Source organism: Cyclopterus lumpus, chromosome 22, assembly GCF_009769545.1.
Source record: "Cyclopterus lumpus isolate fCycLum1 chromosome 22, fCycLum1.pri, whole genome shotgun sequence".
Classification (NCBI taxonomy): Eukaryota; Metazoa; Chordata; class Actinopteri; order Perciformes; family Cyclopteridae; genus Cyclopterus; species Cyclopterus lumpus.
Window position 1 is genome coordinate 16,374,040 of NC_046987.1, and position 26,058 is coordinate 16,400,097.

Here is a 26,058-nt window from a genome sequence, read left to right on the forward strand (position 1 = left end):
CTACTTTCCTCCTCCGTTTCCTCCCTCTGCACTCTCTTCTGTCCCTCGCTTCTGTCAATCTCCCTTGTTCCGTCGCCCTCTCTTCCTCTCCCCTCTGTTTTCTCTCCTCCCAGCCTCCCACCACTCCTTCTGATTTGCTCTTAATCCCACAGCTCAGTCTTATTTTTATGTGTGTGTGTGTGTGTTGATGTGTTTGTTGCCTGCCACTGATGTAGCACAGATGAGAAGACCTAAAGTTAGCGAGCTCGCAGCCTTGTCCCTGCTTGCTTTCTGTTTTTTTTGGGGCGCAGGGCATTGTTTGTGTTGCGGGGGAGGAGAGGGGATGCTAATTAGCGTGGAAAATGTTTGCTCTTCTCCACTCCCGACTTTTCTCTTTCCTCTGTGTCTTAATCTCAGTCTTGCTTGCTCTCGTGGTCCCTGTGGGGACGGATGAAGGTGGTGCCATCCTATTATCTGCTGCACCAGCAAAGATGCTCAAGACATTTTTTTTCAGCCGAGAATAAATAAATAAAAAACACCCGATGCCTTGAACATAAGCAGTAGCAGCATTAAATGCACTCCAATATTCACGTCCGGCAGATCTCACCTTAGGCTCATTATCTTGATTAATGGCTTTTTGTACTGCGTTTAAACTCAGGAACTTTTGACATTCATGGAGAACTTTTTCATGAATGTCAGACACAAACTGAATTGTGTCTCTAGTTGTGCAAATTGAATGTAAAAAAAAACAAGAATTCTTCAACAATCAACAATTCCCAAATGTTTTGGGAAACGCAATAAAAATGTATTTGTGAGCTTTCTTTTTTCCTTTATTTTTTTTTTCCTCAAACTGTCATGTTTTTAATTTAAAACTTGGCCGCTGCTATAACGAGCACCCTTTGAAGTGAAAGTGACCTGAATGACACATTTCTTGGCTATATAAGTCCAAATTGCTGCATGGAGGAAGCTAAAAGAGCTATATAAAAAAAAAAAGGCAACTTTTTTCCCTTTTTTTTTACAATGCACACTAGGTCATATTTGTCACGGGGATATTGCTTTCGTGGCCGTTTTTACATCATCTAGCCTACATCTAGTATCGGAGTTCCTTCAAAACAAAAAAAGTTTTTTTTAAATAGTTTATGAAGCCAGTGTTCAGCAGCAGTTCAACAAAGGTGCACATGAAAGTGAGACTTAACCTACACAGGTTACTGTCTTGAGAAAAGAATTATACTTGAATATAATAACTCTTTAATGTCGCAATCAGCCAAGTGTTCATATTTCAGTGTGGCAATGAAGTGGGATCCAAGTCCTTTTCTTTTTGATGGATATATTAAAGTAACCAGAGAAAAATAAGTCCACAGGCACACTGGCCGCTCGTTGGCGCGCTGTGGCGGCTCTTTAAAAAACACCTGACTTCTAATTTTTAGCGTGGCACCGAGGCCTGAAGTCCTAGAACATTTTCTTATTACCCTAAGAGATCACCTCTCTGCCATATCTGTGCTGCAAACATCTAATATCACAACTGATTTGCACTTACCTCCAACCCAACTGCTTGCATATACTGTATTTTTAGTGCATGGCTGGTCCCAGTGGCAAGAGAACCCCCGATGCTGGCGGTGATTAGTGAAAGATACCAGAGTCTGAATAATGGAGAAAGAATAAGTTCTGATTTATGTCCATTTTAAATGAGGCGGCAACCTCTGGTTCTGAACATATACATGTACATATAATATATATATGTGTGTATATAGATACGTATATGTGTGTATGTATATTCGTATATACGTATACATTGATGTGATGTATAGAGTGGCTGTCCTTCACTTGTGTTGCAGACTGAGGTTCAAACCTCAGCAAATGTACGCCTTTGTCATGGAACATCCTTGCAGTCAAAGCGTGAGAACGCGGTGACAAAAGCATCGACACAACTGCTCGCTGAAGCCCACAGGAGCACGTTCAAGAGGAATAAGTCGGATGATTTTATTATTCTCGTCGAACTTATCGCACGAAAAAGACCCGAAGTGAGCAAACAAATTGATCGTACTAACAAGTATTCGTTGTGGTTTCAAGGTTTTGTGTCTTTATTCCTTTGCGCCATAAAAGCCCCATTGTTGCCCAGAAAGCATCGCTGTAAAAACCAATTAGTGAGCGCCGGGCGACATGTTCCCTCACAACAGTCCACGTTAACGACCTCCACGCAGCTCAATCAGCACTGGCGCACCCTTGAAATGTCATCCTGCTTTGAGATGAATTATTAAAACATAAAACACATCTGATAATCTTAATGTCCCTCCCTTTGCGGCGTGTTATCGCAGGCTGTATCTTTTTTTTTAAAAGAAGTGAATTAGTGATTCACATCGGAGAGCTGCCGGCTTTTCTGAACCGAGGGGAGACGCGACTTGGTCGCATTCTTCACTATATTGCCGACCCGACAACGAATTGCTAATCGCCATCAGCATGCAGCAGCAGAGAGCACGAAGCGGTGTTATTCCACCCGCCGACCTTGTTCTCGACCATTTAGCTCGTTAAAGCGGAGCGGTGATTAGCGTTGTCTCTCCTGAGTCAGCATGCGAGCTCTCGTCCTCTCCTCCACCACCACCCGCTGTCGACTCAACCTCCGCTTGACACGTGGGCCACAATGACACTTTTAGGAACGGCGCTGTGGTTTAAATGTTGGGGGGGGAGGGTCTGGAAAGCAGCTTGGGTCACACGGGTACTGGTCCTCCGAGAAGTGGACTAAAACCAAGAGAAGGGGACTAAAACCAAGAGAAGGGGACTAAAACCAAGAGAAGGGACGGCGCTCCGGTTAAATTATTCATTCGTGGTTCAAAGTTGGTGTTTTTCTTTTTTTGGCAGACGTCTGCAACTTTTGCCAGTTGCCCTTTCTGTCGATTTGAGTGCCGTACTTCTTCTTAATTATGCCTATGAGGATTCAGCCTCACACATTTCCAAATATTGTAAAGCATTTATATTCTTTGAGAAGGAAATAAAAAGCTTGACCGCCATCTCTCAAACACAGGGGCAACGCTGTGGAGACGCATTCACTCACACTGCAGCGTCGTGTCCTCAGCAGGGCTGACTCGTGATCAATTAAATATAATGTTAATTTAAGTAACATCAGTAATTCCCTTTCCACTACTAAAAATAACTATTACATCAAAAACATAATTGAAGATCTCTCTACTGATTGATTTTGATATCTAAAATAGAATTCTGACTAATTAAAAAGAGGAATTGTAGATATCTCAAAATATCATATCGATACAGTTTCTTCTAGTGTTGCAATATTTACAGAATTTACGATATATAATTCAATTTTATATATCTGTAATTCCTTTTATGGTATCTGTTATGTAAAAACAATTGTAGATATCTGCAGTGAACATTTTGACTGCAGAGAATTGAGTTGTTGCCAATAATTGGAATTGCAACTAGCTTGAAATGATAAAACATCAACATTTAATTATAGATACCTGTAATTTAGTTTGAATTTACTGCTTATAATTAAGTTAAAGATATCCACAATGAACATGTCCACGAGTGAGTATTGTCCACTCGGGTTAATACAACATCAAAATTGAATCATACAGACTCATTTAGTTGAATAGAAGTCAATGGTAAACATTGACTGGTTATTAATAAGCTTCAGAATTAAGAAATTAATTGATCAACACAGGAAAAATGAATCATAGATATTTTTAATTAGAATTGCTACTAGTCAGAATTACATTGTAGATGTATTGGCTTGGAATTATAACTGGTCAAAAAGCAATTGATATCTACAATTACTATTACTGATTAAACACACACACACACACACACAGACTCTCTCAAATAATTAAATTTGGGCTTTATTGGCAATATTTTTGCCAAAGCATTAGGATACAAAGGTACAAATGAACTAGTCCAAAAAGCAATTGTTGAAATCTACAATGAAACTCTCCAGCGCACACGCTCAATCTTTTGTGCGCACACGGACACGCATGCACTCAGAAACACTCTATTCAAACACATGAGGAGACCGGCCACTCAGTGGTGCTGTGTGCCCTCTGAGCTTTATGATTACCCTTCATACACACACACACACACACACACACACACACACACACCTACACACACACACGCACACAGACGGAATGTTTTTTTTTAATTTTTCTCCACCGCATCTTCAAAGCTCTTCAGACTGCAGTGGGCAACAGTGCACGCGCTGGAGTCGGTTCAATGCAATCAATTCAAAATGTCAATTTAAATTGCGACCACTTTACCGACGACCGATCGTTCCCAATTATTTCCCCTCCGTGCCATTTGTTCTCAGCGGCTTCATTATCGAGCAGGGAGCCTCTCCGTCCTCGGAATTCGGACAGCGATCCATCACCGGGATTTGTGGAAAAACGGAGTGACATTGACCCCCAGACCGTGATGTGCGGCCCGGAGCGTGCAGGTCTCGCTGTTTTCCTCTCACACTCGTCTGTGTTTGTACACAAACGTCGGCCTCCATCAGCGTCACCAGCACCGCTGACGGGGCGGCTGATTGGTGATTGACAGCAGGACAGAGTGTGGAGGACTCTGCGGCGCAGAAGAAAAACACTGTGTGGCTGTAATTTTATCCAACTGTCGGGCGAATGTTGTTCAAACTTTTTAAAATTGGTATAAAAATTAATTTTCTTAATATTTATTCTTTATTGGCAATGTTTTGGATAAATGTAATAAATTAAATTGAATTGTCGCTGAACTGTCATCGGTTACTTGACAGAATACACCAAAATACATGTTATTAAAGCCACAGATCACAATATATGACAAATAATGGCAACACAATAACCTGGAGTTACACAGTTGAAGTCTGTCATCATTGTGAAAATGTGTGCTTTCCTTTTTATTCTTTGTAAATGGTTTGAGAAAGAAAACTCGGATGTTCCCAAAAGGGAAGGAAATCCTCAGTTTATAGAATAAACCCAACATCAGCTAGTTGCTCGCTCTCTCTCGCTCAATTCAATGTGGCTTTATTGGCATGAAAGTTTGAAACAATAATGGTGCCAGAGCATTAGAATACAAAACAGAACATTATGATTGTTATAAAATAATGATATTGAATTGACAACAAAAACATACATACATGTCAACAAAAATATGCCTCTTACTCACTCCCCCTTCTTCCTCTCGAGACTTCAGAAAGAGAGAGACGGAGAGGCAGAGAGACACTTAACTCTCATTCTAACCCAGTCCGCCTGTCCTAAGGGGCCTCCCCGGGCACTCTGCAGGGGCTGCCGCAGGTGCTGTGCCAGCTCTCCCTTCCTCTCTGAGCTGTCCTGTGTCTTTTTCTCTCTGTGAATCTCGGCCTCCTCTTCCTCTTCCATCTTTATGCCGGCCTTTGTTGCTGAATCCTGCGCTGGTCCGTTTACCCCCCCCCCCACCTCGGTGTGTCTTTTTGTTTTGTTGTTTTTCTTTATCTCTGTGCTGCTTCTCTCCACCTTCTTTCTTTTTCCTTCCACATTTCCAACCTTCTCTCCACCCCCCTTTCCCCCACCCCTCTATCTTGCATTCTTTAACACTCTCTTTGTAGCTGACCTCATTGTCAGGTCATCAGCGAGGAGCCAGAGTGAGATACGAGGAGGAGATGGAGATAGAGGGAGTGCAAGGAGGCGCCTCGTGGCTAAACACCCCCCGATAGGTCCGCGAGGAGCTGAAAGCCGCTCTGCGTCCCGATTAATAATAAATGACTCGGATCAGTCGGTTTGACTCTCTGCTGCTGCTGCTCCTCCTCCTCTTCCTCACCTGTAATGAGTAAGGAAGAGAACAAAGGGAACAGGGCAGTACCTCCTGGGGAGTCCCAAGAGGGAGGCAACGTCTTTTCTTCCCATCGGCCTCGTGTCTACATGTGTCTTAAGCTCTTCGGGTCCCTTCTACATTACATTACATATCACGGGTCTCTTGCCGCGTGGAAGGTTCACTCATCTGTGTTTGTTTGTTTTTTTTGCAAGCTTTTATTTGAGGCGAAGCGTCGTCTTTGAACCCCTCATGGTGCAGGATTGGGGAAAAGTCCCTCCTTTTTTTTCTTCTGCCGGTTCTTTTATTAGTTTTGGTCTGATCTCTTTACCTGTTCAGAATGAGAGGTGCATTGGTTCGGCTCACTCCAGTTGTCATTGGGAAGCTGCTCCTCTATTCACTAATCCTTTTCTAAATCCTCCCTTTCCCTCCGTTGTTTTCGTCCCTGTTTCTCTGCCGTTTTTAGATTTTTTTTTTTTTCACATCTCAGGCAAGTGGCATGCTCCCCCAACAAACTCAGTTAGCAAGTTGTCAGCCTCGAATAGCTTCCTATAGGTGATTATCAGTGCACCCATTGCAGCTCCAGATGTTCCGAATAAATGACGTGTATTTGCACAAAAAGAAATTGTTGCAAAGGCTCTTTATTTCATTAAATTTCCAAAAAAGTGCAATTTTCCAACTGAAAGCGGCAGTTTTAATTAGCCGTAAGCCTCTCGTCTCAAGAGGTGAAACGATAACGGTGGTGGCAAATTTAATTATCTGTAGCTAATTAACATCCTTGAATTGGCAGATGAACAAGGCAGTTTGAACAAGACAAAAAAAAAAAAAAAGTGCAGTTCAACCTGTTCACACCTCACTGCAGCAGCACCAGCATCCTTTAATCGACAGATCTACAAAGCATCATGCAAATGCACCATTTTAAATCTTTCTTGGAGATCAGTCATTCAGCATGAAAAAAAGCGACCCATTTATTCAACTAATCCATGTAGAAGAGGGCGTAGCCCTACTTCTGGCTGCACGTCTTCCTTCTAACCCGTAAGGACATGCCATATTCCATTTAGCTTCTTGTCCCCTTGCTCCTATTGTGTGAAGGAGTGAATAGACCAACTAACCAAAGCTCAAGAGATTATACAGACATTTGTATTCTGCGAAGTGGTCAGCGCTGCTTCCATTTCATCTGGGTTAGAGAGCCTGGAAGCGTCCCACCACCCACGGTGCTGCAGGCTTTTTAGCGGTGGCAAGTGTCGGCCAGAATAGGACCTGTGAGCGGCTGCTGGGTCGGTGTGCGGTTCACCAGACAAACTTGTATCCGGCTATCCTGAAAACAAAATGGCGCTTGGCCGGCGAGCGGGTTTAATTTCCCCACCCTGTGGTAAAAGCCAGCGGCGGGCAGGCTGCTGGATTAGTATTCAGCTGGCCGTGGACAAGCGAGCCGGTCTGTTAGTGTTTGCCTTGTGGCTGTTGTCTCGCTGTCAGGTTAGCCAATGCCACGTCAGAGCTCACCTCTCTGGCCTCGGCAGCTCGTGGATATAATACACTCTCTCTTTCCACACTCCAGTCCGCCACTGAAACAGACATTTTGCGTTTTTTGGACACTTTTTGTTTTGCCTACAGTTACAAAATTATACTTATAATTGTAAAAAAAAAAAAAACATCTACAATACATCACTGGAAAAAAAACACCTCCCTTTTAATCAAATTACCCCCCGGCACAACCTTCTTTTTCAACATTGTATTTTTTTCATTTTTTTTCATGCATTTATAACTTTATTAGTAGTAACAACTTGTATTAGTAAACAAACAGGAAGGCAATCCAAAAGCTTTGAAACAAGTGAGGAAATATTTAAAAAAGCAAACATTATTTTGAACGCTGGAGGTCTTCATCAGGGCATTTAACAAACGGACAAAGTGGGCGTGGCCTCACCATATAGTGTCAGCAACCAATGAGAGGCATGACCTAGCTGATAATATGAGATGTGAAAAAGATTGGCGAAAAACACAAAATAACATTAAGAAAAAAAGATTGGTGCCCAGAGCATGTTGTACACAGTGTGCATGTTTAATGAAGCACATATTGCGTTGTTGTAATGTCATCATGACAATTTGTGAAAACAAAAAAAAGAATCAGAGTGCACAAACTTGTTTTTTTAACTGGTCATTTACGGAGCAAATTAAGCGTCTCCAAAATAATGTGTTAGTCATGTGTCAGTACAAAAAAAAAAAAAAAGAAGTGTTTTCAACATTTCCCTAATTAGCTAGAGAGGAGACAACATTTTCTGCATATTAGTTTGATTAGCTCGCCATAAACTTTTTTTTAAAGATATTTCTTTAAGTACCCTTTAGAGTTTTTAGGCCACTTGGGGTCACCATTAAATGATCCAAGCAAATCCACATATCTTTTGCCAGCCATTTGGCAGCAGTATGGCAATAAAATGACACAAAGAAGACCATCGGCTAAAGCAAACATTTCAAGCCTCAAAACATTCAATAAAAAGTTTTGTAAAAGCTTTATGAGGTGAGAAATCAATTCAGCATTTTTGTTAGGCCTTGAGGATGTACAAAAAAACTAAAATGCAAAGAAATCGGATAGTTTTGATTAACCTTTTTTTTTCCTTTTTTGAAAGGCCGTTCTTTATCGGACATTATTTATACATGTATTTGTACCTGATACATCGTATCGCACCGTCTCACTCTGACACATTCCCTTCAACCTTCATGACTCCTCTGCATCTCCATCTGTTCATTGGCACCGCAGAGTCGATGTGGAGCTCTGTGGCCGTAAGCAAGGATAGAAGTGAACTGCTCCACGGTGAATCGGTTACACGCGGCCTTGCATTTTACTTGGGGTCAAATTTCATTGCTGCAGTTTAAAATGATGTGATATTACATACCAGAAAGTCTTTTTATTATTTCTTTTTAAAGAAAATATTGCTATAGTTTAGAAATGTTCCCATTTTACTCATTGCAATAATGACATTCAAGACACTTTTTTTGTTTATGAATAGATAATATTAAGGAACCGCAGTAAATGTGTCTCTCTTTGGGAGTACAGTCAGTTATTTAAGCTGCTCATTTTCTATCACATTTGTACCGACAGTTTTCTTTATTGATTTTTGATTCAGTGTGTCTTCAGTGCTTTGGCTCCATTTAAATTTGATCTCCGACAGTCACTCTGTGTGTTGGTAATCATCATTATTCTTTTAACTGCACAGGTTTACTTCGAAAGCTCTAAACATGTCTCACTTTCGGTTGAAGGGAAAATGTTGAAGATGACATTTTGGTGATGCTAAATGTAGTCAATTGAAGCAATGGATTCCCGTAAAGTGAAAGGGGGACATCTGTATATATCGACAGAGAAAGCCGAGTTCTCCAGCTCACGGAGGAGTGCAGGCAGTGCCTACATGTACCAGGAGGCATTGCACCCAAGCTTATGGCCTCTATAGAGTCCCTAGGAACAAGGACCTTCAGATTCAGATAGGCGCAATGGTATAGCTGAAATAGCTTGTGGTTCTTTCTTCCATCCAACGACGTCACTGTCAGTAAAAGACAACGCTGGATGCAGAAAGAACAACATATTTCGTGTTGAGGAATTTAAATGCTTCAATCGTCTACATTCACCATCAACGCTGATATAAAAGGTGGCAATGGGGCTTCAAACGAGGAGGTGAAGTGCGATTGTTGCGGGCGGTTCTGGTGGATGCTGATTTCTGTTCCCTGTGAGAGTGGGAGCTCTGGGTGTGATTGAGTGGTTTGGGGGGGGGGGGGGGGCTGAAGCCTGACTAACTAGGCCAGCTTCCCTTGTGGAGGTTGAGATCAAATGAAGCGCGCTGTTCTGTCGGTTTCCATCTGTGTCGTCCTCGACTCCCACTCTGGAAGCGTGTTGATGACAAAAAAACTAATACGAGGTCTTCTCGTGAGATCGGGATTAGCTTTGTGTCGTGAGGGAGGACAGAATCTGGACTGTAATGGAGTTGTAACTACATTTGAGCCAGCGACAGGTGACACGAGGATCGAAGATCTCAAACCACGAGCAGAGAGTCACCTGTTCAGTTTCCTTATGCTTTCAAAATAATCGCTTGGGCATTGGCATTTATAACGTCTAGATAGGAGACTGGACTTTATTATCCTAAATGACAAAAATCACATTCAATTTGTTGGCAAATGAACTCGTTATCAAGTCATTATGGGAGAGTAACTTTGAGGGTCAATTTAAGAGACGAAATGACTCACTAGGTGTAAATCACACAGGCGGAGTTAGCTTTGTTTTAAAGGAATACTTAATTCACAAAATGGCCATTTGTATATCAATTATTCTGCCCTTGTTACTTTGAATTCTTGAAGAAAAAGTTTTTTCTCTCAGGCCTCAACGGCCGGTCGCTCCTTGCAGAAGAGAAATATATTCCAAAGATGCCTCTTTTTGTTCTTTTCTCATGCAGTCTTTAACTTTAAAAAAGACTCGACCCCGACGTGGGCTCGTCCGGTCGCGAGCGGCCTTTTTTTTTACGATCTCAATGCTCAGAAGCCGAGACAGCTGAAGAAGAGCGTGAGATTGGACTCAGAAAACGAGCGGATCGCACGCTCCAATTTAACTTCTCCTCTTGTGATTATCCAGATCGAGCGCTCCTAAATGTTGACCGGCGGACAGAGAGTTTTGTTTTGCGCTCGCTCATCACTTTACTTCCATATCTGTCTCCTGTCTGCTTCTCACTTTGTCCATTGTTCTGACTTCAGTTGGCACTTTCTAATCTCCGTCTTTCACCATTGCTGTCCCTTTTCCCTTTTGTCTTTCTCTCTCCTCCTCCTCCAGCAACCCGCTGGGCAGGGAGGCCTTTTTGACAAGGGGCTGATATCTATTCACGCGGGGCATTCATCAGCGCCGCCGCTTACCGTGTCGCTCTTTAAGCGGCGAGCGGGAAGCCAGATCAATAAATTGGCTGAACGGATGGATCTCTTAAGAGTCGTCCTCAGCCTGGAGAGATAAGGGAGTTTGGGAATGTCTGTTTAATTTTTTTAAATGGATGGCACTTGAAACAGTTGGCGGGGCGCGATGGGCGGCGATGAATAAAGCTCTGAACACATCACAGCCGGTATTAAAATGGGTGTAGGCATTGAGATTAAAAAGGTGGTAAAACATTAGAGAAAAATCTGCGAGGGGTCTCGCTGAAAGGCCCATATGTCTGGAGAAGTTATGCCTCAACGTTGAGATTCTTATTAAATCCACATGAGAGAATTTGCATACCTTATTCTTGCGATGATGAGCGAATGAATAAAAGGGAACAGCACCCGAGTTCAATATCCACGTTTCACTCATGTCTCGTGTGAGCATCCACATCCACCCAATTCTGTTGACCTGTTTTTCTTCTGTCACATTCAGTGTGTTAGATGTATGGCGCCCTGGGCAATGTGTCACAGGGTTAATTAGTTGTAGGAATGGTAAATTAGATCCTAAACATCACCGCTGAGATGAGTTTTACAGCAGCTGCACTGGCATGTTGTTATGGAGATGAATTTTCTAGTTTAGTTTGTTATTATTGATGTAAAATGTCGCTCATTAGTCCGCGAAACTCCAAAATAAACATTATATATCCGTAGCTCCGATATTCTTTCCTCACTGTGACATTATAATTCAGTGTCCCACTGCCTAGATGTTCTAATTAAATGTGCAAACGTCTATTTTTCTACAGTGGATGTTTTGCTGGAGGAATGTTTGAGACGGTGTGTTGGATCGCGGGTGTTTTGCCATCATGCTGCTGATACTTTTGCTCATCAGCAGCCCGTCGCCAACACTGTCGTGAGCCGACGCATAGGCGGTCTGGGCCACAGGCACGCTGACAGGAAATCAGCTAAACAGTCAGGGAATGAAGTTCAGATTGCAGGAGATGTTGTCGCTGATGTATTTGCACGCGCACACACACTCACGCACTCTTTTTCATTTTGTGGTTTTCTGACCTGTTGTCTTCAGCAGCTTCCTAAGTGCAAGTGTGAAAGCTGCCAGGGGGAAGTGGGAGGGAGGCAGGGAACACACACACACACACACACGATCACACACACACACACACACAAAACCTTTTCGTCAAGACATGTCACCGCTACCTTCATCACCTCAAGGAGAGTCTTCTTTTTATGCTTGTGTCATTGAAAACATCTAAACAGGTTGAATACTAGACCAAATAAATGCATTCAGGCAGACTTAAAAAAAAAAAAGAAGCAATTTCCTCTCAGTTAACAGGCTCTTTGTTTTTTGTTTTTCCCTCTCGTGAGTAAAACAAACCGAATGCACGCTCGACTTTCACATTGGATTTCATGTTATTAGTAAAACAATACAAATATCCCGGCTCCCTCGTGAGGCTGAAATGTGTACTGCGGTTTTCATTTTGGAAGGCGGTGTTCATTTTGGTTGCGGAACCACACTGCTAGATGCTAAATCCTACAAATGCCCTTTTGAGTAAAATATGTATAATATACATTTTATTTGTATTTTAAAGTGCCACAATGCTGAACAATCCCATCCAGCCTGGAAGAGGAGCGCAGCGGAAACAAATCGAGATGACGGAGATGCTTCTCGACGTCAAAACTCCAGAGGAGAATCATCCAGATAAAAATAAATAATTAAATACATAAGGGACATAAAACTACCACCGGTGCGGGTATAATAGGAGCGCAGCTTAAGTCGAAGTGTGTTCGGGAACTGAGGTGTGTGTGTGTGTGTGTGTGTGTGTGTGTGTGTGTGTGTGTGTGTGTGTGTGTGTGTGTGTGTGTGTGCGCACGGAGAGGTGTTGACACGTCAAACAAGCGTGCGTCTGATTTCCCAGCCTGCCGATCCTCTCTCCAGTATCGGGGAAAGTGCAAAGCGCGGTCGGCCTCCCTCGACAGCTGCCTCCTTCGTCTGGCAGCGTTTTACACCGACACCTTGAAGGCTGCGAACCAGTGACATCATCTGATATTCTGTATACTGTGAAGATATATTGTTTTGGTTTTCATGCTGGCTTTGTTATTTTTGATCATCGTATTTCTTGTAGATGGAGATTTGGATAACGTCTAATATTTTGCCATTTCTGGATAGTTTTTTTTTTGTTCTAACATGCCGTTGGGGACGGAGAAAACTGCAGTGATTTGTTAAAAAAACACTTTAAAGGTCGAGCAGGAAAAAAAAACCTGAAGGCTTGTCCTCAAGCTCCAGACCCACTCATTAAATAATAATTCAGACCGATGTTATCACCTCCTCTGTCAAGCGCTGTCAGACCAAAACACTCATGAATATGCATCAGTTGAAAAAAAAGAAGAAAAGAAATCGGTGCTCATTTTATCAATCGTCGCGCTCTTTATGGATTCGAATACCTCCAGACGCTTCACACTGTTTGTCGTTTCTCCACTTTTCAATACTCAGCCTTTGTCTCCCTTCTCCCTCCCACAGCTGCTTCCTGTCCCTGCTCCTCGTGGCCGCCGTGGTTTGGAAGATCAAACAAAGCTGCTGGGCGTCACGGCGACGAGAGGTAAGTCAGAGACCACCGGCGACTACAAATATAGATTTTTGGCTACTACGGCACGTAATTTAACAACCACCAAAACACAGATTGTGTGCGTACACGTTTCGGGCGCTGCAAAGCCACATCTAATTTGGTCCATGTTGCTTCAAAAAAAAAAAAAAACTATTTTGCTGAGGTTTCACCCCTGGAAGTATAAAGAAACCCTCGGTAACATCGCCACATGTATTTCTGCACAACAGCTAACGTATTAGTTCTAGAGAAGATGGTATGAGCTGATTTACTTTGATGGGTTCGGCTTTTCAGAGTTGAATTTGAATTGAATGTTCTCAAATCACCAAGGTTTATGGTAAGAAAACATTTAGAGTTGAGAAGAATGGGAACATTTTTTCTAGACTCTCAATTGTTCACTTAAATCTGCCAGATGCTCTGTATTTCTTTCATCTTCAAACTGTGTGAGCTGCCTTAAAGAGGATAATGGAATTGTAACAAGGAGAGGAGATATCAAAGACAATAGCTGAAATATATATATATATTTTTTTTTTTTTTTTGTTTGACTCCAACTTCTTAGCCTTGAAACTACTGTGACCAACTTTTCTCTTGTGGATAAAGAATTGCTCATGAAAGAACAAATGCACAGCAAGAGCTCCATTTACTCATTTGACTTGCATCAGTTTGGATTTGTGAGTATTCAGTCATCTAATAGATAGAAGAACGCAATACTAGTTTTGTTGTTGTCATCTTAACCTTTTTTAACCATTTGCATGCCGGTTTCTGAGCAGTTGAATTGGCAGTTTTTTTGTGGTTGTAAAACCTCTCTTGGTATCTTGTGTCTGTCTATTCATTAAAAAAAATAATTGACACTTTGACACCTTAACAATATTGTCCTGTTCAAAATCTCATTTAAAACGAAAAATGATCTAAACCATGGTCAAAGTAAAATACTTTAGCTTTTGGTTGAATAAACACGTGAGATTGAAGCTCCTACCTTCGGACTCTTTATGCGAAGCTCAGCTCGGACAGACGATATGAGGTTGGTGTCGAACGTCTTGTCAAGTAAGCAAATGAGCTCATTTCCCAAAATTGCTGAACTATTCCTTTTTTTTTTATGACTCGTTATGTTTCCCCAAGGCTCCATAGCGGGACCTGCTGCCGCTGGGAAATGTGATCGGGGGGGCGCAGGATTGATTTTGTCTTTTTATGTTTAGTCGTATATTTCTGAATTATCCAGTAATAAATCAGTCCCATTGATACTTAGTTCAATACGAACAGTTACCTTCAGCTGAACAGAGATAAGTGTATGTTTTAATTACGGGAGCAAAGACTCCAAGAAGAAATACGGGAGCCTCAATCTATCCATGTGCTTTATTTACCCTCGTTTAAAGGAGACGGTTTTTACTCCTATTAAAAGCCTAATAGATGCTTTTATCTTGATTGCTGTGACTCTTTTACATGAGTACCCAAAGAAAACCTTAAATGACACAAAACGATTGCTGACCGGGACGGAGGCAGAGCTCACATCAGTGTCTAATGTTTCCTTTTTAGATTTCATTCATATAAATTATGTTATTATTATGTTAGAAGCATTCAGTAAAATGCCTTAATGCGTTTTTTCAAATATGTTCCTTTTATACTCAATAAAGCTAAAACAATATAATACGGAGTTTTAGACATTTTCAGGTGTCACATTTCAATCAAGTAATGTAATAATCCGAATATCAACTCTCCGTAGATGGATAAAAGAGGTGTATATTAATTCAAACCTGCCGATTCGAAGATACTCCAAAGTTCATGGGCTTCTATGAAAACCTACCGGGTTTCCCAGCATTTCATCCTAGAAAACAGCATTTCATTTCAAGCCCCGTCAGTCATTGAAAACACATTACTGAGGTGCAGTGACCATAAGTCATATTCCATATGGCACGGGCACACAGTGTCTTTTCAACTGAAGAAAGTCAGTAATTATTTGAAAGGACTGAACAGACGATGCCAAAGCAATCTGTCAAACTATGGGAAGCCCTGCAGGATGCACAAGGGATTGAAATTGACTGACAATGTTCAGGTCCTGGAACAATTCTGGGAAAACCCAAATTAAGTAAATGTATTAATTCGTGGGAGGTAAAAATCGTGCATCATGCAGTCTGTCGTCATATCTTCAGAACTCGTGGACTGTGTGCGATACACTGCAGATTTTAAGCTTCGGTGAGGTTAACCTACTTTTTGTTAAACTCACTCACTCACTCACTCACTCACGCACGCACTCATTGTGCTTAATGACGGTTTTGTGCAGCTTTTTTTTGGTTTTTTTTTCTCCTCTCCACTTGAAGTGCCTTTTCGGCTGTAACCTCGCCCAGAGAGCGTTGTCATCACCCTCACCTCCAGATTCCTCTTCACGTCCCCCTTCACCTGCGCCCACTCCGCCCTCTCATCCATCACACAGCTGCTGTCGTCCAGCTGGACTCTCTACTGGCCAGCCTTTAAACAGGATTAACACTGGACCTTTGTCAAGAGGAATGGGAAGTGAGGAGGGGCACAACTCCCCAACAGCTGGGTTTACTAACATGCCTTTAATGGAGTCAGGGTGTTTTCTTGCTCCTTTTTTGTCACATTTTACTCCCCGTGTTTTTCAAGACCTCTATGAAAACAAAATTAGAGAGAACTCCAAACATTTCTTTTATGCAATGTAACACCGTTATAATGCAATAAATAAATCATGAGAAACGTTGCATTTATCTGATAATTCCAAATAAATTGGGAGCGGGGGTGGTGGAATCTATACATGCAATGTGTTGTGCCCACAAGTGTTAACCACGGTTGAGGCTCGATGTGCTATAAGTATTAAACTACTTCCGTTTTCTTCGACCTATCGTGCCCTCTGTGCTCTGTGTGTTCAGGCGAAGTTTCACTGACTTTTCGTTGAGTGACTGTTGGGCTCAGCCGAGTCAATCATCTGTTCCCAGATGTGCTGACCAGTGCAGAATTGAAATGAATGTTATATGTAGAATAAAGTTGTGAAATGTATATTTTTAAACACATTTCCTGACATTTGTCATATAAACAATTAATTAATAATCGGACATACTGTATATTATTGGTGTAATTCTCCAGCCATGTAAAGTGGTGTATGAGTTATCCACCCGCATCATGCACCAGTGATTTCTTTTAGACATGCAAGTACTTTTTTAAAATTTTCCCCCAAAAGCTAATGCATCATAAACGTGTACAAAAGAACTACAGCTTTGGGACTAAAGAGAGCGCCGTCTCCTCGTCCTAATAATGATGATGCTCCTTTTGGACGTCTCTGTGCTTCACAGCCGTAGCTCTTCAAAACCCATTTTTAAACATCTCCAAAATGTCTGCGCATCATTATTGGACCAAGCTTATCAAAAGCGTGACTCTAAAAGAAAAGATATTGACCGTTCAAACGTGACTCGGCACATAACTAGACCATCGTCGCTTAACTTGCAGGAAGTGTCCACACGAGTATGCAATTACTTGGAAGGCAGCGTGCATTGTGTTGATGAAACAAGTGTGTGATTGGTCTCACTCTTCTGACAGATTATTATTTTAATTTTTTTCAATTGAGCCGCTTCCTTCTGTTTAGTGTTTGGACCTGGAATGGCTGCTTGAAGCTATATTTGTTTTTTTGTTTTTTTTTACTCCATTCTTGAAGTCGACACGCATTTTCTGTTTTGGTCCTCTCAAATCACCAGAGCCAAAAATCTATTTTAATGTCATTTACATTTATTTTCAAATGCAGAAGTGATGATGAAGGAGTAACTAGAAATGAGAGAACTGCAATGTCGGTCTATGTGAATCCTGAATGTAGGCCCGAGGCCAAACTTGTGATAAAGACGAGTGTGTGTGAGAGGGAGGGAGGGAGGGGGGTGAGAGAGAGAAAGCAGAGACAATATTAGTTATATGGTGAGCGGCTCCTATCACAGATGTCGAGTTGAATTTGGGCTGCGATTCCTTTAGAAATACTTTTGCTTGTGGCATCCCACGTCCGCCTCCTTCCACACACACACACACACACACACACACACACACACACACACACACTGCTCTGTGGAGAGTTTACTGTATATTATATTAAGATTTATGTTTGGATACAGCAATTTCCATAGTCTACTGTGCAATGTCCTCATAACTTTTTAAGCTCCAAAAATTCATACAAATATATTTTTGAACTTTTGAATCCCTCACACATAAAGTTGTTTGCAACTGAGAGTGATGTGATGCATTGTGAGTATGTTAAGTAGATGAGACACAACACCAACCAAACAATATTTCAAATCAAGAAAGGGGGGGAAAAAAAATGAAAAAGCGTGTAACTGTGCCAGAGATGCTGTGTAGGAACCTCATTTCTTGTTTCCGCTTTAGCTCTAATTACCTTGTCCTACTCATGCAGAGAGGCAGGCAGTTGCATGCAGCAAACCCGCTTTCATCGTGACGCATAATTCTTCGGCAAACAGAAAGCTAATCATGTTTTATATATATATATATATTTTTTTTTTTTTCCCAACGAGACCGACTCCCACTGACAACGGGGACCGCTCTGTGTGCTTTTTTAGGCACCGTCCCTCCAGGCTTCGTTTCCCCCTCTGTTACTCTGGGCTTGCATCAGCCGAACAGTGACACACGTTGGCAACTAATAATGGCCACAAGCAGCTCACTCGGGCCCGGGGGCAGCGAGGCAACGACGGGCAGCGCATTTTATTTGGGGCATTGCAAGGTCACGGGACTTTGAGGCGGTGGCCCTGATCCTCGTACTTCTTACTTACTGGCTGCTTGTCATCTGACTGTAAGCAGTTTAAGCCTATTGTGCTGTCACAGTCATTGTACGTGGCTCTGGATAACAGTGTTAACTTAAGCCCTAACATGTAAATGTCACTGTGAGCTCTTTTTTAAGAAAGGCCGGAGAATCAACTTACTGACCACTGGCTAAAACCGTTTTCTTGAAATAAAGTGTGCTTCTGTGTTTGCACCTTTTGTACTTCTGATTCTTGATGGCACTCTCATTACTGTCATATTGGCAGATATTTCTTTATTTCCGTTGTGAATGTCATGCATTGACTAGAATGATGCTCAGGACCGTGTGTGAGCTTCCCTCTCTGTCTCGGTGGACCGACCCACAGACCCACCTGTTGCGGCCCCGTGCGCTTGTTCAAGTGCGGTTTCAAAGTGTCCAGGATTGCATGTTTTGCCTCACGCGTGTGTTTGCCGTGCATCTGTCTGCGCCGATGCGCTGTGGATGTGTGTGTTTCTGTCCTGTCTGATTCCTAATCAAAGCCTTCCTTTGAGGCATCGCAGTCCCTTTGAAGGAGCTGGAGCCGCCAGATGGCAAAAGACAGACCCTGAAATAATTTGAGCTCTGTCAATGCTGGTTGATTATTCCTGCGGGGGCATTTGAGTACAGTAGGTTTTAGGTGGCATGGCATTCTCAGGGGAAGACTTCCTCCCCTGACTTCTATATTTACCTTTTTTATTATTCCATTAAAAAGACTAAGTCAGAAAAGGGAGGAGCACAGTTTTCTCTTATCAGCAACGAACAATTCCGGGTTTCGGGCACTTCTCAGCCATCCCCGAATTATAAGAGTAAAATTTTATTGGGAATAGAAGTGAGCAAGCCAGCTAATTGGATTAGAGCTTCCTGTGACGGGGAAATATATCGGGATGCAAAAATACAGTAATAATGGCGCCGCTTTAACGCTCACTTTCTCCGCCTCCGGGACGGGAAGTCTTGTTTCACTCGAGTCGATTGTGACACCGAAAGAAAGAGGTTTTCTTGGCCAGAAAGCTTGAATTTTCAGTACTCAATTCTCAGTGCCTGGCTTTGTCTTTTTATGTTCATTGTCAGTTTTCACAGTGTTCCTTTTTATTTGTCTGCCCTGTCGCCTCTTAACTGTGAGACTCTCCTCTCCTACTGTACCTCCACAAAAATATCCCCACGGCGACAGCATGTGTATTTACCTGAAACCCAATCGTCGCCCTAACACAGACATGCATCACACATAACTTGACATATATTAGACGTGTATTGCGCCCCGAGGTATTGACAGAAATGCAGAATGCGATCATGTCTGATCGTTCGCGTGCCACATCATTAACGGAGCTGTAGATTCTTTACACTTCGCCAGAGGCGGGCTGCCGGGAGGAGAGGGGAGGCGGCATAAACTTCTAAAGATACCCTCACATATTTATTACCCCATTAAGGTGCCCCCCCTCTTCCCCCTCCTCCTCACTATCGCCTCCGCTATAAATATGAATGTCAACCGTGGTGTCAAGGCCCGAGCCCCTGTTGAAAATACCTGCTATTATGTCATAAAATGAGTGGAAAGATGCTCAATGGCCTGTGATGTGTAAACGGAACATTTTTTTTTTCTTCTTTTTTCTCCTCTAATCAAATGTTTTATAGCTCGGGTTGTGTGTTGTTAATGAAGTGATGTGCGAAGGTGCAGCTCCCCAGAAAAGTCTTCTCTCTCTCTCTCTCTCTCTCTCTCTCTGAAAACACACACACACACACACACACACACACACACACACACACACACACACACACACACACACACACACACACACACACACACACACATTCCCCTGCCGCGAGTCAACGGCCACCTTTTCACCTCAGATCAGAAGAAAGATCGGAGAGAAGCGTGTTAAACCTGAGCAGAAAGTGGTCTTGTCATCTTGATCAGACATAAACAAGAAAATACAATATATGTATCGTCACAGAAGTTTGAGGTTGTCAGGATTGTTGTAGCACATGACCGATTTTACATCCCCAGTGCAGTTAGATTAGTTGACCTTTTGGGCAATTACGCCCTTTCATTGTCATCCTGTTTGCATTTGATGAAGCTCTTTTTGTATCTAGTATCCATCCATTATCTTTCTGCCGGGCTGTGTGGCCAGCTGGCATAGCAAAACATTCCACACCTCAGAACTTTCCGGGGAACCCCGAAGGTGTTCTCCGGCTGGAGGAGATACATTATCGCTCCAGCGTGTTCTGGGTCTACCCTGGGGCCTCGTTGGACGTGTCTTGAAAGCCTCTCCAGGAGGCATTCCTGGTCAGTTGTCCGAACCGCCTCAGCTGACTCCTTTCTACTGGCAGAGGAGCGGCGGCTCTGCTCCGAGCTCCCTCCGTATGTCTGAGCTCCTCCTTACAAAGGAAGCTCATTGCTTCCGCTCGTGTCCTCAATCTCCTCCTTTCTGTCACGAACCCAAAGCTCACGTCCGCGAGGGCCGGAGCGCAGATTTGTACGAGTGGGGAATCGAGAGCTTGGCCTGCCTGCTCATTTCTCTTCAGCGCAATGATCTTACCGCGGAAACCCGCCAGTCCGACTCACGCTCCATCTCACACCCTCGACAGCCCCAGAGGGAGCAATCAGAGAACTGAGCACCGTGGCCTCCGTTTTGGAGGTAATAAGGAATAAAACTGTGGCCTTTATTTCTAAATGAAGTCAAATTGTTGCATAAACCTTTTATTGAAGACGTGATTTCATTTCTTCCTAGGGTTTACTATTCTCATATTGTTTTTTATAAGGCACCCTTTGTATTCCTGAAATACTTAGTTGTGTACCTACAGCACATACAGTCCTGGCGGATGAACTTAACTTTGCACTAGTGGCCAATTTAATACACCGCTGCTCTTTGTCCGTCCGGTGCAGAGGGTCGGGAAGGAATCAGAACTTTCGATAAAGTTGTCTGACGGCTCCGCGGCTTCGTCCTTGTGTCCGCGCCCTCTGCCACCGCAAACTGCTGACCGTCTGTTTTTGGGGCCCGTGTCACAGAGGCTCCTCGGCCTCGCGCCGCCCCCGCCTGTCTGCCCCCATCCTTATCCACCGCCGTTTGATGGAGAGAACTGCGTGACCTCTGACCCCGTGCCATCGCCGACCCCTTTCTGCTGCTTTTCAGCAATCCCGCCGGCTGCTCGGGCTCATAAGCACGGCACACTCCTCCGTCTACCTCCTACACACACACACACACACACACACACACACACACACACACACACACACAAATCTTCAATACGTTAACTTTTTTGGACCAAGAAAGTGAGTTTTCAAATCTTTGATTTGAGTACACTGACCAACATGGAGCAGCACATAAAACATGCAACACATAAGTTACATAGAAGAGAATTATAATAACAATAAAACACTAATGTTAAAATCCGGGGGATCGTGTAAATATAATCAGGTGGTAAATGTGCTACAGTTCTACAGAGATATGTAAGAATGAATACTTAATGATATATTTTCTTAAAATAAAAAAAGTTTAATAAATGAGATTCTGATAAAGTAGGTGTGAATAACAAGTTGTTAATCTTCAAAACAAAGCGAGCATGATGATGGAGAGACGTGTCTGAGTAGAGAGTCGCCTTCAAACATTAGCCAAATAATTGATGAAGAAAGACATTAAGAAATTGCAGTGATTGCACAGACGGGGGACATCCTCATTAGATGGGCTGTTCCAGGAAAAACACCGGTGGACAGAAATGAAATACTTTAATATAAAACCAAAACAAAGGCTAGATGTGACATGGGATTAAGAACCTCAATTTCCCTTTTAAAATAGCCTTGAATAAGAATAAGAGTGCATTTAAATTTTCTTTAGTAACACACTCACCATGAACCTTACAGTCAGGGTGTCAATAGATACATAATAAATAAAGACTAATGATGCTTAATTACAGAAGTTCTGAACAGTCCTGAATACTAAGACTGTGTGGGCTAAAACGCACTCGAGGCCTATTTCTCCTTTACAACAATTCACTCCATGTTTACAGATACTACAGGCAGGCCGACTCGTTCACATATGCATTACGATGCGATTAAGATCAGTCTACATGATGGAACAGTGGCATTACAATGTGCCAGAGGCGTCTAAATCTGAGCTTTTACAACCAAAAATATTTGTATTTGGCTACGTTTCCCCCACTTGCTGTCTGTGCTCCACATCCTTGTGGAATTTCCTAGTGATTTCGACATAAAGCACCTTCGTCACACCGGTATATGACGCCGCGCTTTCCGTTCGCATCCCTGTATGACACAGAACACGATGATGGGTAGTGGAGTCGGTAATGAATGAAACATCCACGGACTTCACTCACACACTCCCCTTGTACACACACACACACACACACACACACATCACATGCGCGGAGATCTACAGCAGATGGTTCGGTGTGAAAAGCGCAGTAGAGTGCGAGAGGTTGGCACCGGCGTCCTCCTGAATGAGCACAGTCCTGGAATACAATGAAGATATCACTGAGCACGCACAGTGGAGCTCCGCATCAAATTATTTTTTCCGGAATCATCCGAAATGATGATGATGATGAGGAGGAAGACCCTCTCAACCAGCGTGGCAGCTCGTGAACCCGCACGCTCGTCTCCCAGAAGCAGATGGCTGGCTGTGAATGCAGTTCACACAAGAGCAGGGAAGAAAGAAAAAAAAACAAAAAAAAACTATCTTTCCACCTTTTTGCTTTGCAGCTGTCACGCCCCTCACCGAGCACTTCTCGATGATCCTCTGTCATACATTATAATTGTGGAGTAGTGGGAATACGCCGCGGCTCTGTGCCTCTCCACTTCTGCTTGCCAGGAGTGTTCGACGTCACGATCCAGAGAGGGAATGTCTGGATGCCTGCCCTGCTAGCAGTTTGATACACGGAGCGGGAACTCGATATGCCACATGTGTTCGTTCTCTTTTCCAAATGGGTCAAAAAAAAAAAAAGATGGCCGCGAATAACAAACTGAACTCGGCAGAGAGCGGAAAGAAACGACCCGTTCGAGAGTCGCGACTGGCAATCACAAGAAATGGAGAATCCTTCTGCGAACTACGATTGTACGTGGCACCGTCTCCGTGTCAATACCTCGGGGCGCAATACACGTCTAATATATGTCAAGTTATGTGTGATGCATGTCTTTGTTAGGGCGACGATTGGGTTTCAGGTAAATACACATGCTGTCGCCGTGGGGATATTTTTGTGGAGGTACAGTAGGAGAGGAGAGTCACATTTAAGAGGTGACAGGGCAGACAAATAAAAAGGAACACTGTGAAAACTGACAATGAACATAAAAAGCCGCCTGTTGAGTCTAAATGTATCAAAAAAAACTATATCGGCACTGATGAAATCATTGCGGCTATTCAAAAGCTGACTCCTTTCCCAAGCGACCAGGGTCAGTGGAATTAGTTTTTGGTGGACATGCTCAATAAACAGTGTCAGCAGCACAACATGCAACGTGAAAATGAATAAAACGAATGAGAACAATACAATTAAATGATAACTAATAATAGCAATAACACAGGGAAATAATTGAAATACCAAAGAACAGAATTGAATGAGATTACTCCAAAATTAAAAGCCAGATTACAAAGATCATTCATTAACAACACCGAGGGACTGCGGAGTCTCTCACAGTTTACAGCCATGAAATCAGAAGGCAGCCTCACCAAACATTAAGCACTTCTAAAAGAAAGGCAGTGGAAGATCAGAGACGTATAGACGGACAACATATCAGACAATAAATCATTACAACAATATTGCTTGGCGTCCAACCAAGGGTCTCCAGGCACCCGTCTGTATGAGACGCATAAGCCTTTCAACTAACTCTAAAGTAAAGCCATCCGTGTCATTATTCGACGATCAGAGCGACTGACGTTGTGTAAAGAACGAGAAAGTAGAGCGGAGTGGAGCTTCGACGGGTCAAACAAACACAGACTCTCACCCAGGAGACGGCTGTTTGTGTCGCGCATGCAACAAACTCAACATGTACTTATTTTTTACCGTAGGTTCGTTAAGTAACTTCTGTTCTTTGCTATGATGTACGCTTTATTTATTTTACATCGTAATCAACTTTGTTAGCCAAGAATAGATGCACATGAAATTTTTTTTTTTTCATCTCTCATAATGTACTTGCACAGAAATAGAAATAACAGCTGGCGATAAAGACAAAAAAGCTGGCCTGATAAAGGTAAGGAATAGACGTGACTGGTGTATATAAATAAATAAAAAAAATAATAGGAAATGCAATGTCCATGTACAAATCTAATGTTCTAAAAGCTGTAAACAAATATTATTTTACATAAGAAACATACTTATTTTACCACTCCCCCCACCCCAAAAGAAAAAAAAACCACTTATTTACTGATTTATTTTTATTTGATTTAACTTGTTATATAATATGAGGACAAATGTTCATTTATCTGATGCGACAGTAGGTTTTAACAGTGCGGGTAACCCTTTTGAAATAAAGGTTAATGTCTGATTAGACTCCAGCAAAACCCCAAGCAGAGTGGCATTTGCTCTGGACTAACACGGCCCGGGGGCAAAACCTAATTTTGATTAATCGGCTAACTTTGTATCATCTGCCCAGATGGAACAGGAAGTAAAATAAATGAAATAATGTACCAAAAAAAAGGGGCCAAAGCTTAAAAATCCAACAAAAATGTTCCACGTTTTCTACAAAGTCTATAAGTAATCTGATTACACTGCCGGAGGGTCAGGAGCAGATATCGGAGGTGAGCTGGAGGACCTCCTTTCTCAGGACTCGTCCATCACCATACCCATGGTCTCATTAGCTCGGTTGATAATATCGTTGAAGGCATTTCTGTGTTCAACCAGTGTTTTCTTGTTTGTTCATTTGGACTCTTGCTTAGAGGCTTGTCGCAGGTAAACTTTACCCACTCAAACTCTTTCGCAGTTATTTCAGCTCATGTGGTCAAGTAAGGCTCATGAAACCTTCTTCTCATTCAGAGCTACTTGATAAAACGGCAAAAAAAAAAAAAAAAGCCAATGTAAAAAGGTCCTTTTATAGATCCAGGAAGCATGATATTCTTTGCCCCTTGAAATAAATGTTGTAATGCTGTCCGAAGCCAGAGGTGGATCCGTGTTCCCATTGTGCACCCTTGAAAATGGGTTCAACCTGCACTCTGTAAGAATAATTGTGGCCTTGGAGGCAGATTTTCGAGGCCACGGTCACTTGAGGCTCAGCGGTAAAGTGTGCTGCGCTGGGACTGTGCTGCAGAAGTGCATCATCACTTTTATGAAATATAAAGAACTTGGGACACTCCTCGTTGTTGGAGACATCCTCAGCACTTTATTAACTACTTTGTAACTCTCACTTGTGGGTTAAGCAATGTCTGTTTTCTTGCTCTGCGTGTGAACAAAATGCAGATATGATCTCCCCCGCTGCTCCTTCCTCTCCCCGGAACACAAACACAGGCAAACTTAACTTTTCAAAGTGATTGACTGCGCGACGGAGCGCCACGTGGCTCTCCGGGGAGAATGTGGGGTAAGAAATATGCAGGTGATGAATTTACTTTCATTTAATAGCTTATTTCGCTGTAAGGATGGTTTGTTTGTCTTCTCGTAGTCTCCAAAATGGAATCAAAGACTTTCTACCTTCCTTTAACACATTTTTTTCTTTTTCTTTCTCAAGTTGAGGAAAGAAACGGTTCTCTTTTCTTTTCTTTTTTTACCTTGTGAAAGCTTGTTTTAGCCGCGGCGTCTGGCAGAACCTTTTTTGTCTCTGTCGGGGATGTCAGGACCATCGACTGTATACAAGCAGTGATGTCACCCACTGGTTTGTGGACTGCCATTATGAAGCCTCGAGTTTGACGACAGTGAACTGAAGTGACCATATTCCGTCTCTGGTTGCGGCAGCGACCTGTCAATCACAGTAAGCCCGCCCTGAAGCATACTCTGCTTTATGGTCTATTTGACTCGAAATGGACCATAGTTTACTGAATGAACATCATGCTGTATTAAAGAAGACTTAAAACTAGAGATTGAGACCATAAAGTCAAGTTTACAATGTTTACT

The 26,058-nt window shown here is 42.6% G+C and overlaps 1 protein-coding gene across 5 annotated transcripts in view; it reads left to right on the plus strand.

Moving 5' to 3' along the window:
- atrn (attractin) overlaps positions 1-26,058 on the plus strand; it is a 109,846-nt gene that overhangs the window by 57,532 nt on the left and 26,256 nt on the right. For 2 of the 5 annotated variants that reach the window (XM_034525534.1, XM_034525535.1), the window contains exons 26-27: positions 13,160-13,238; positions 15,557-15,931. In XM_034525534.1, the coding sequence (XP_034381425.1) occupies positions 13,160-13,238; positions 15,557-15,916 (439 nt within the window). In that variant the 3' untranslated portion in view covers positions 15,917-15,931. Of the gene's footprint in view, positions 1-4,294; positions 6,277-12,230; positions 12,458-13,159; positions 13,239-15,556; positions 15,932-26,058 lie in introns of those variants that run through there. The other 3 variants (XM_034525536.1, XM_034525537.1, XM_034525538.1) reach the window with 3 other exon arrangements.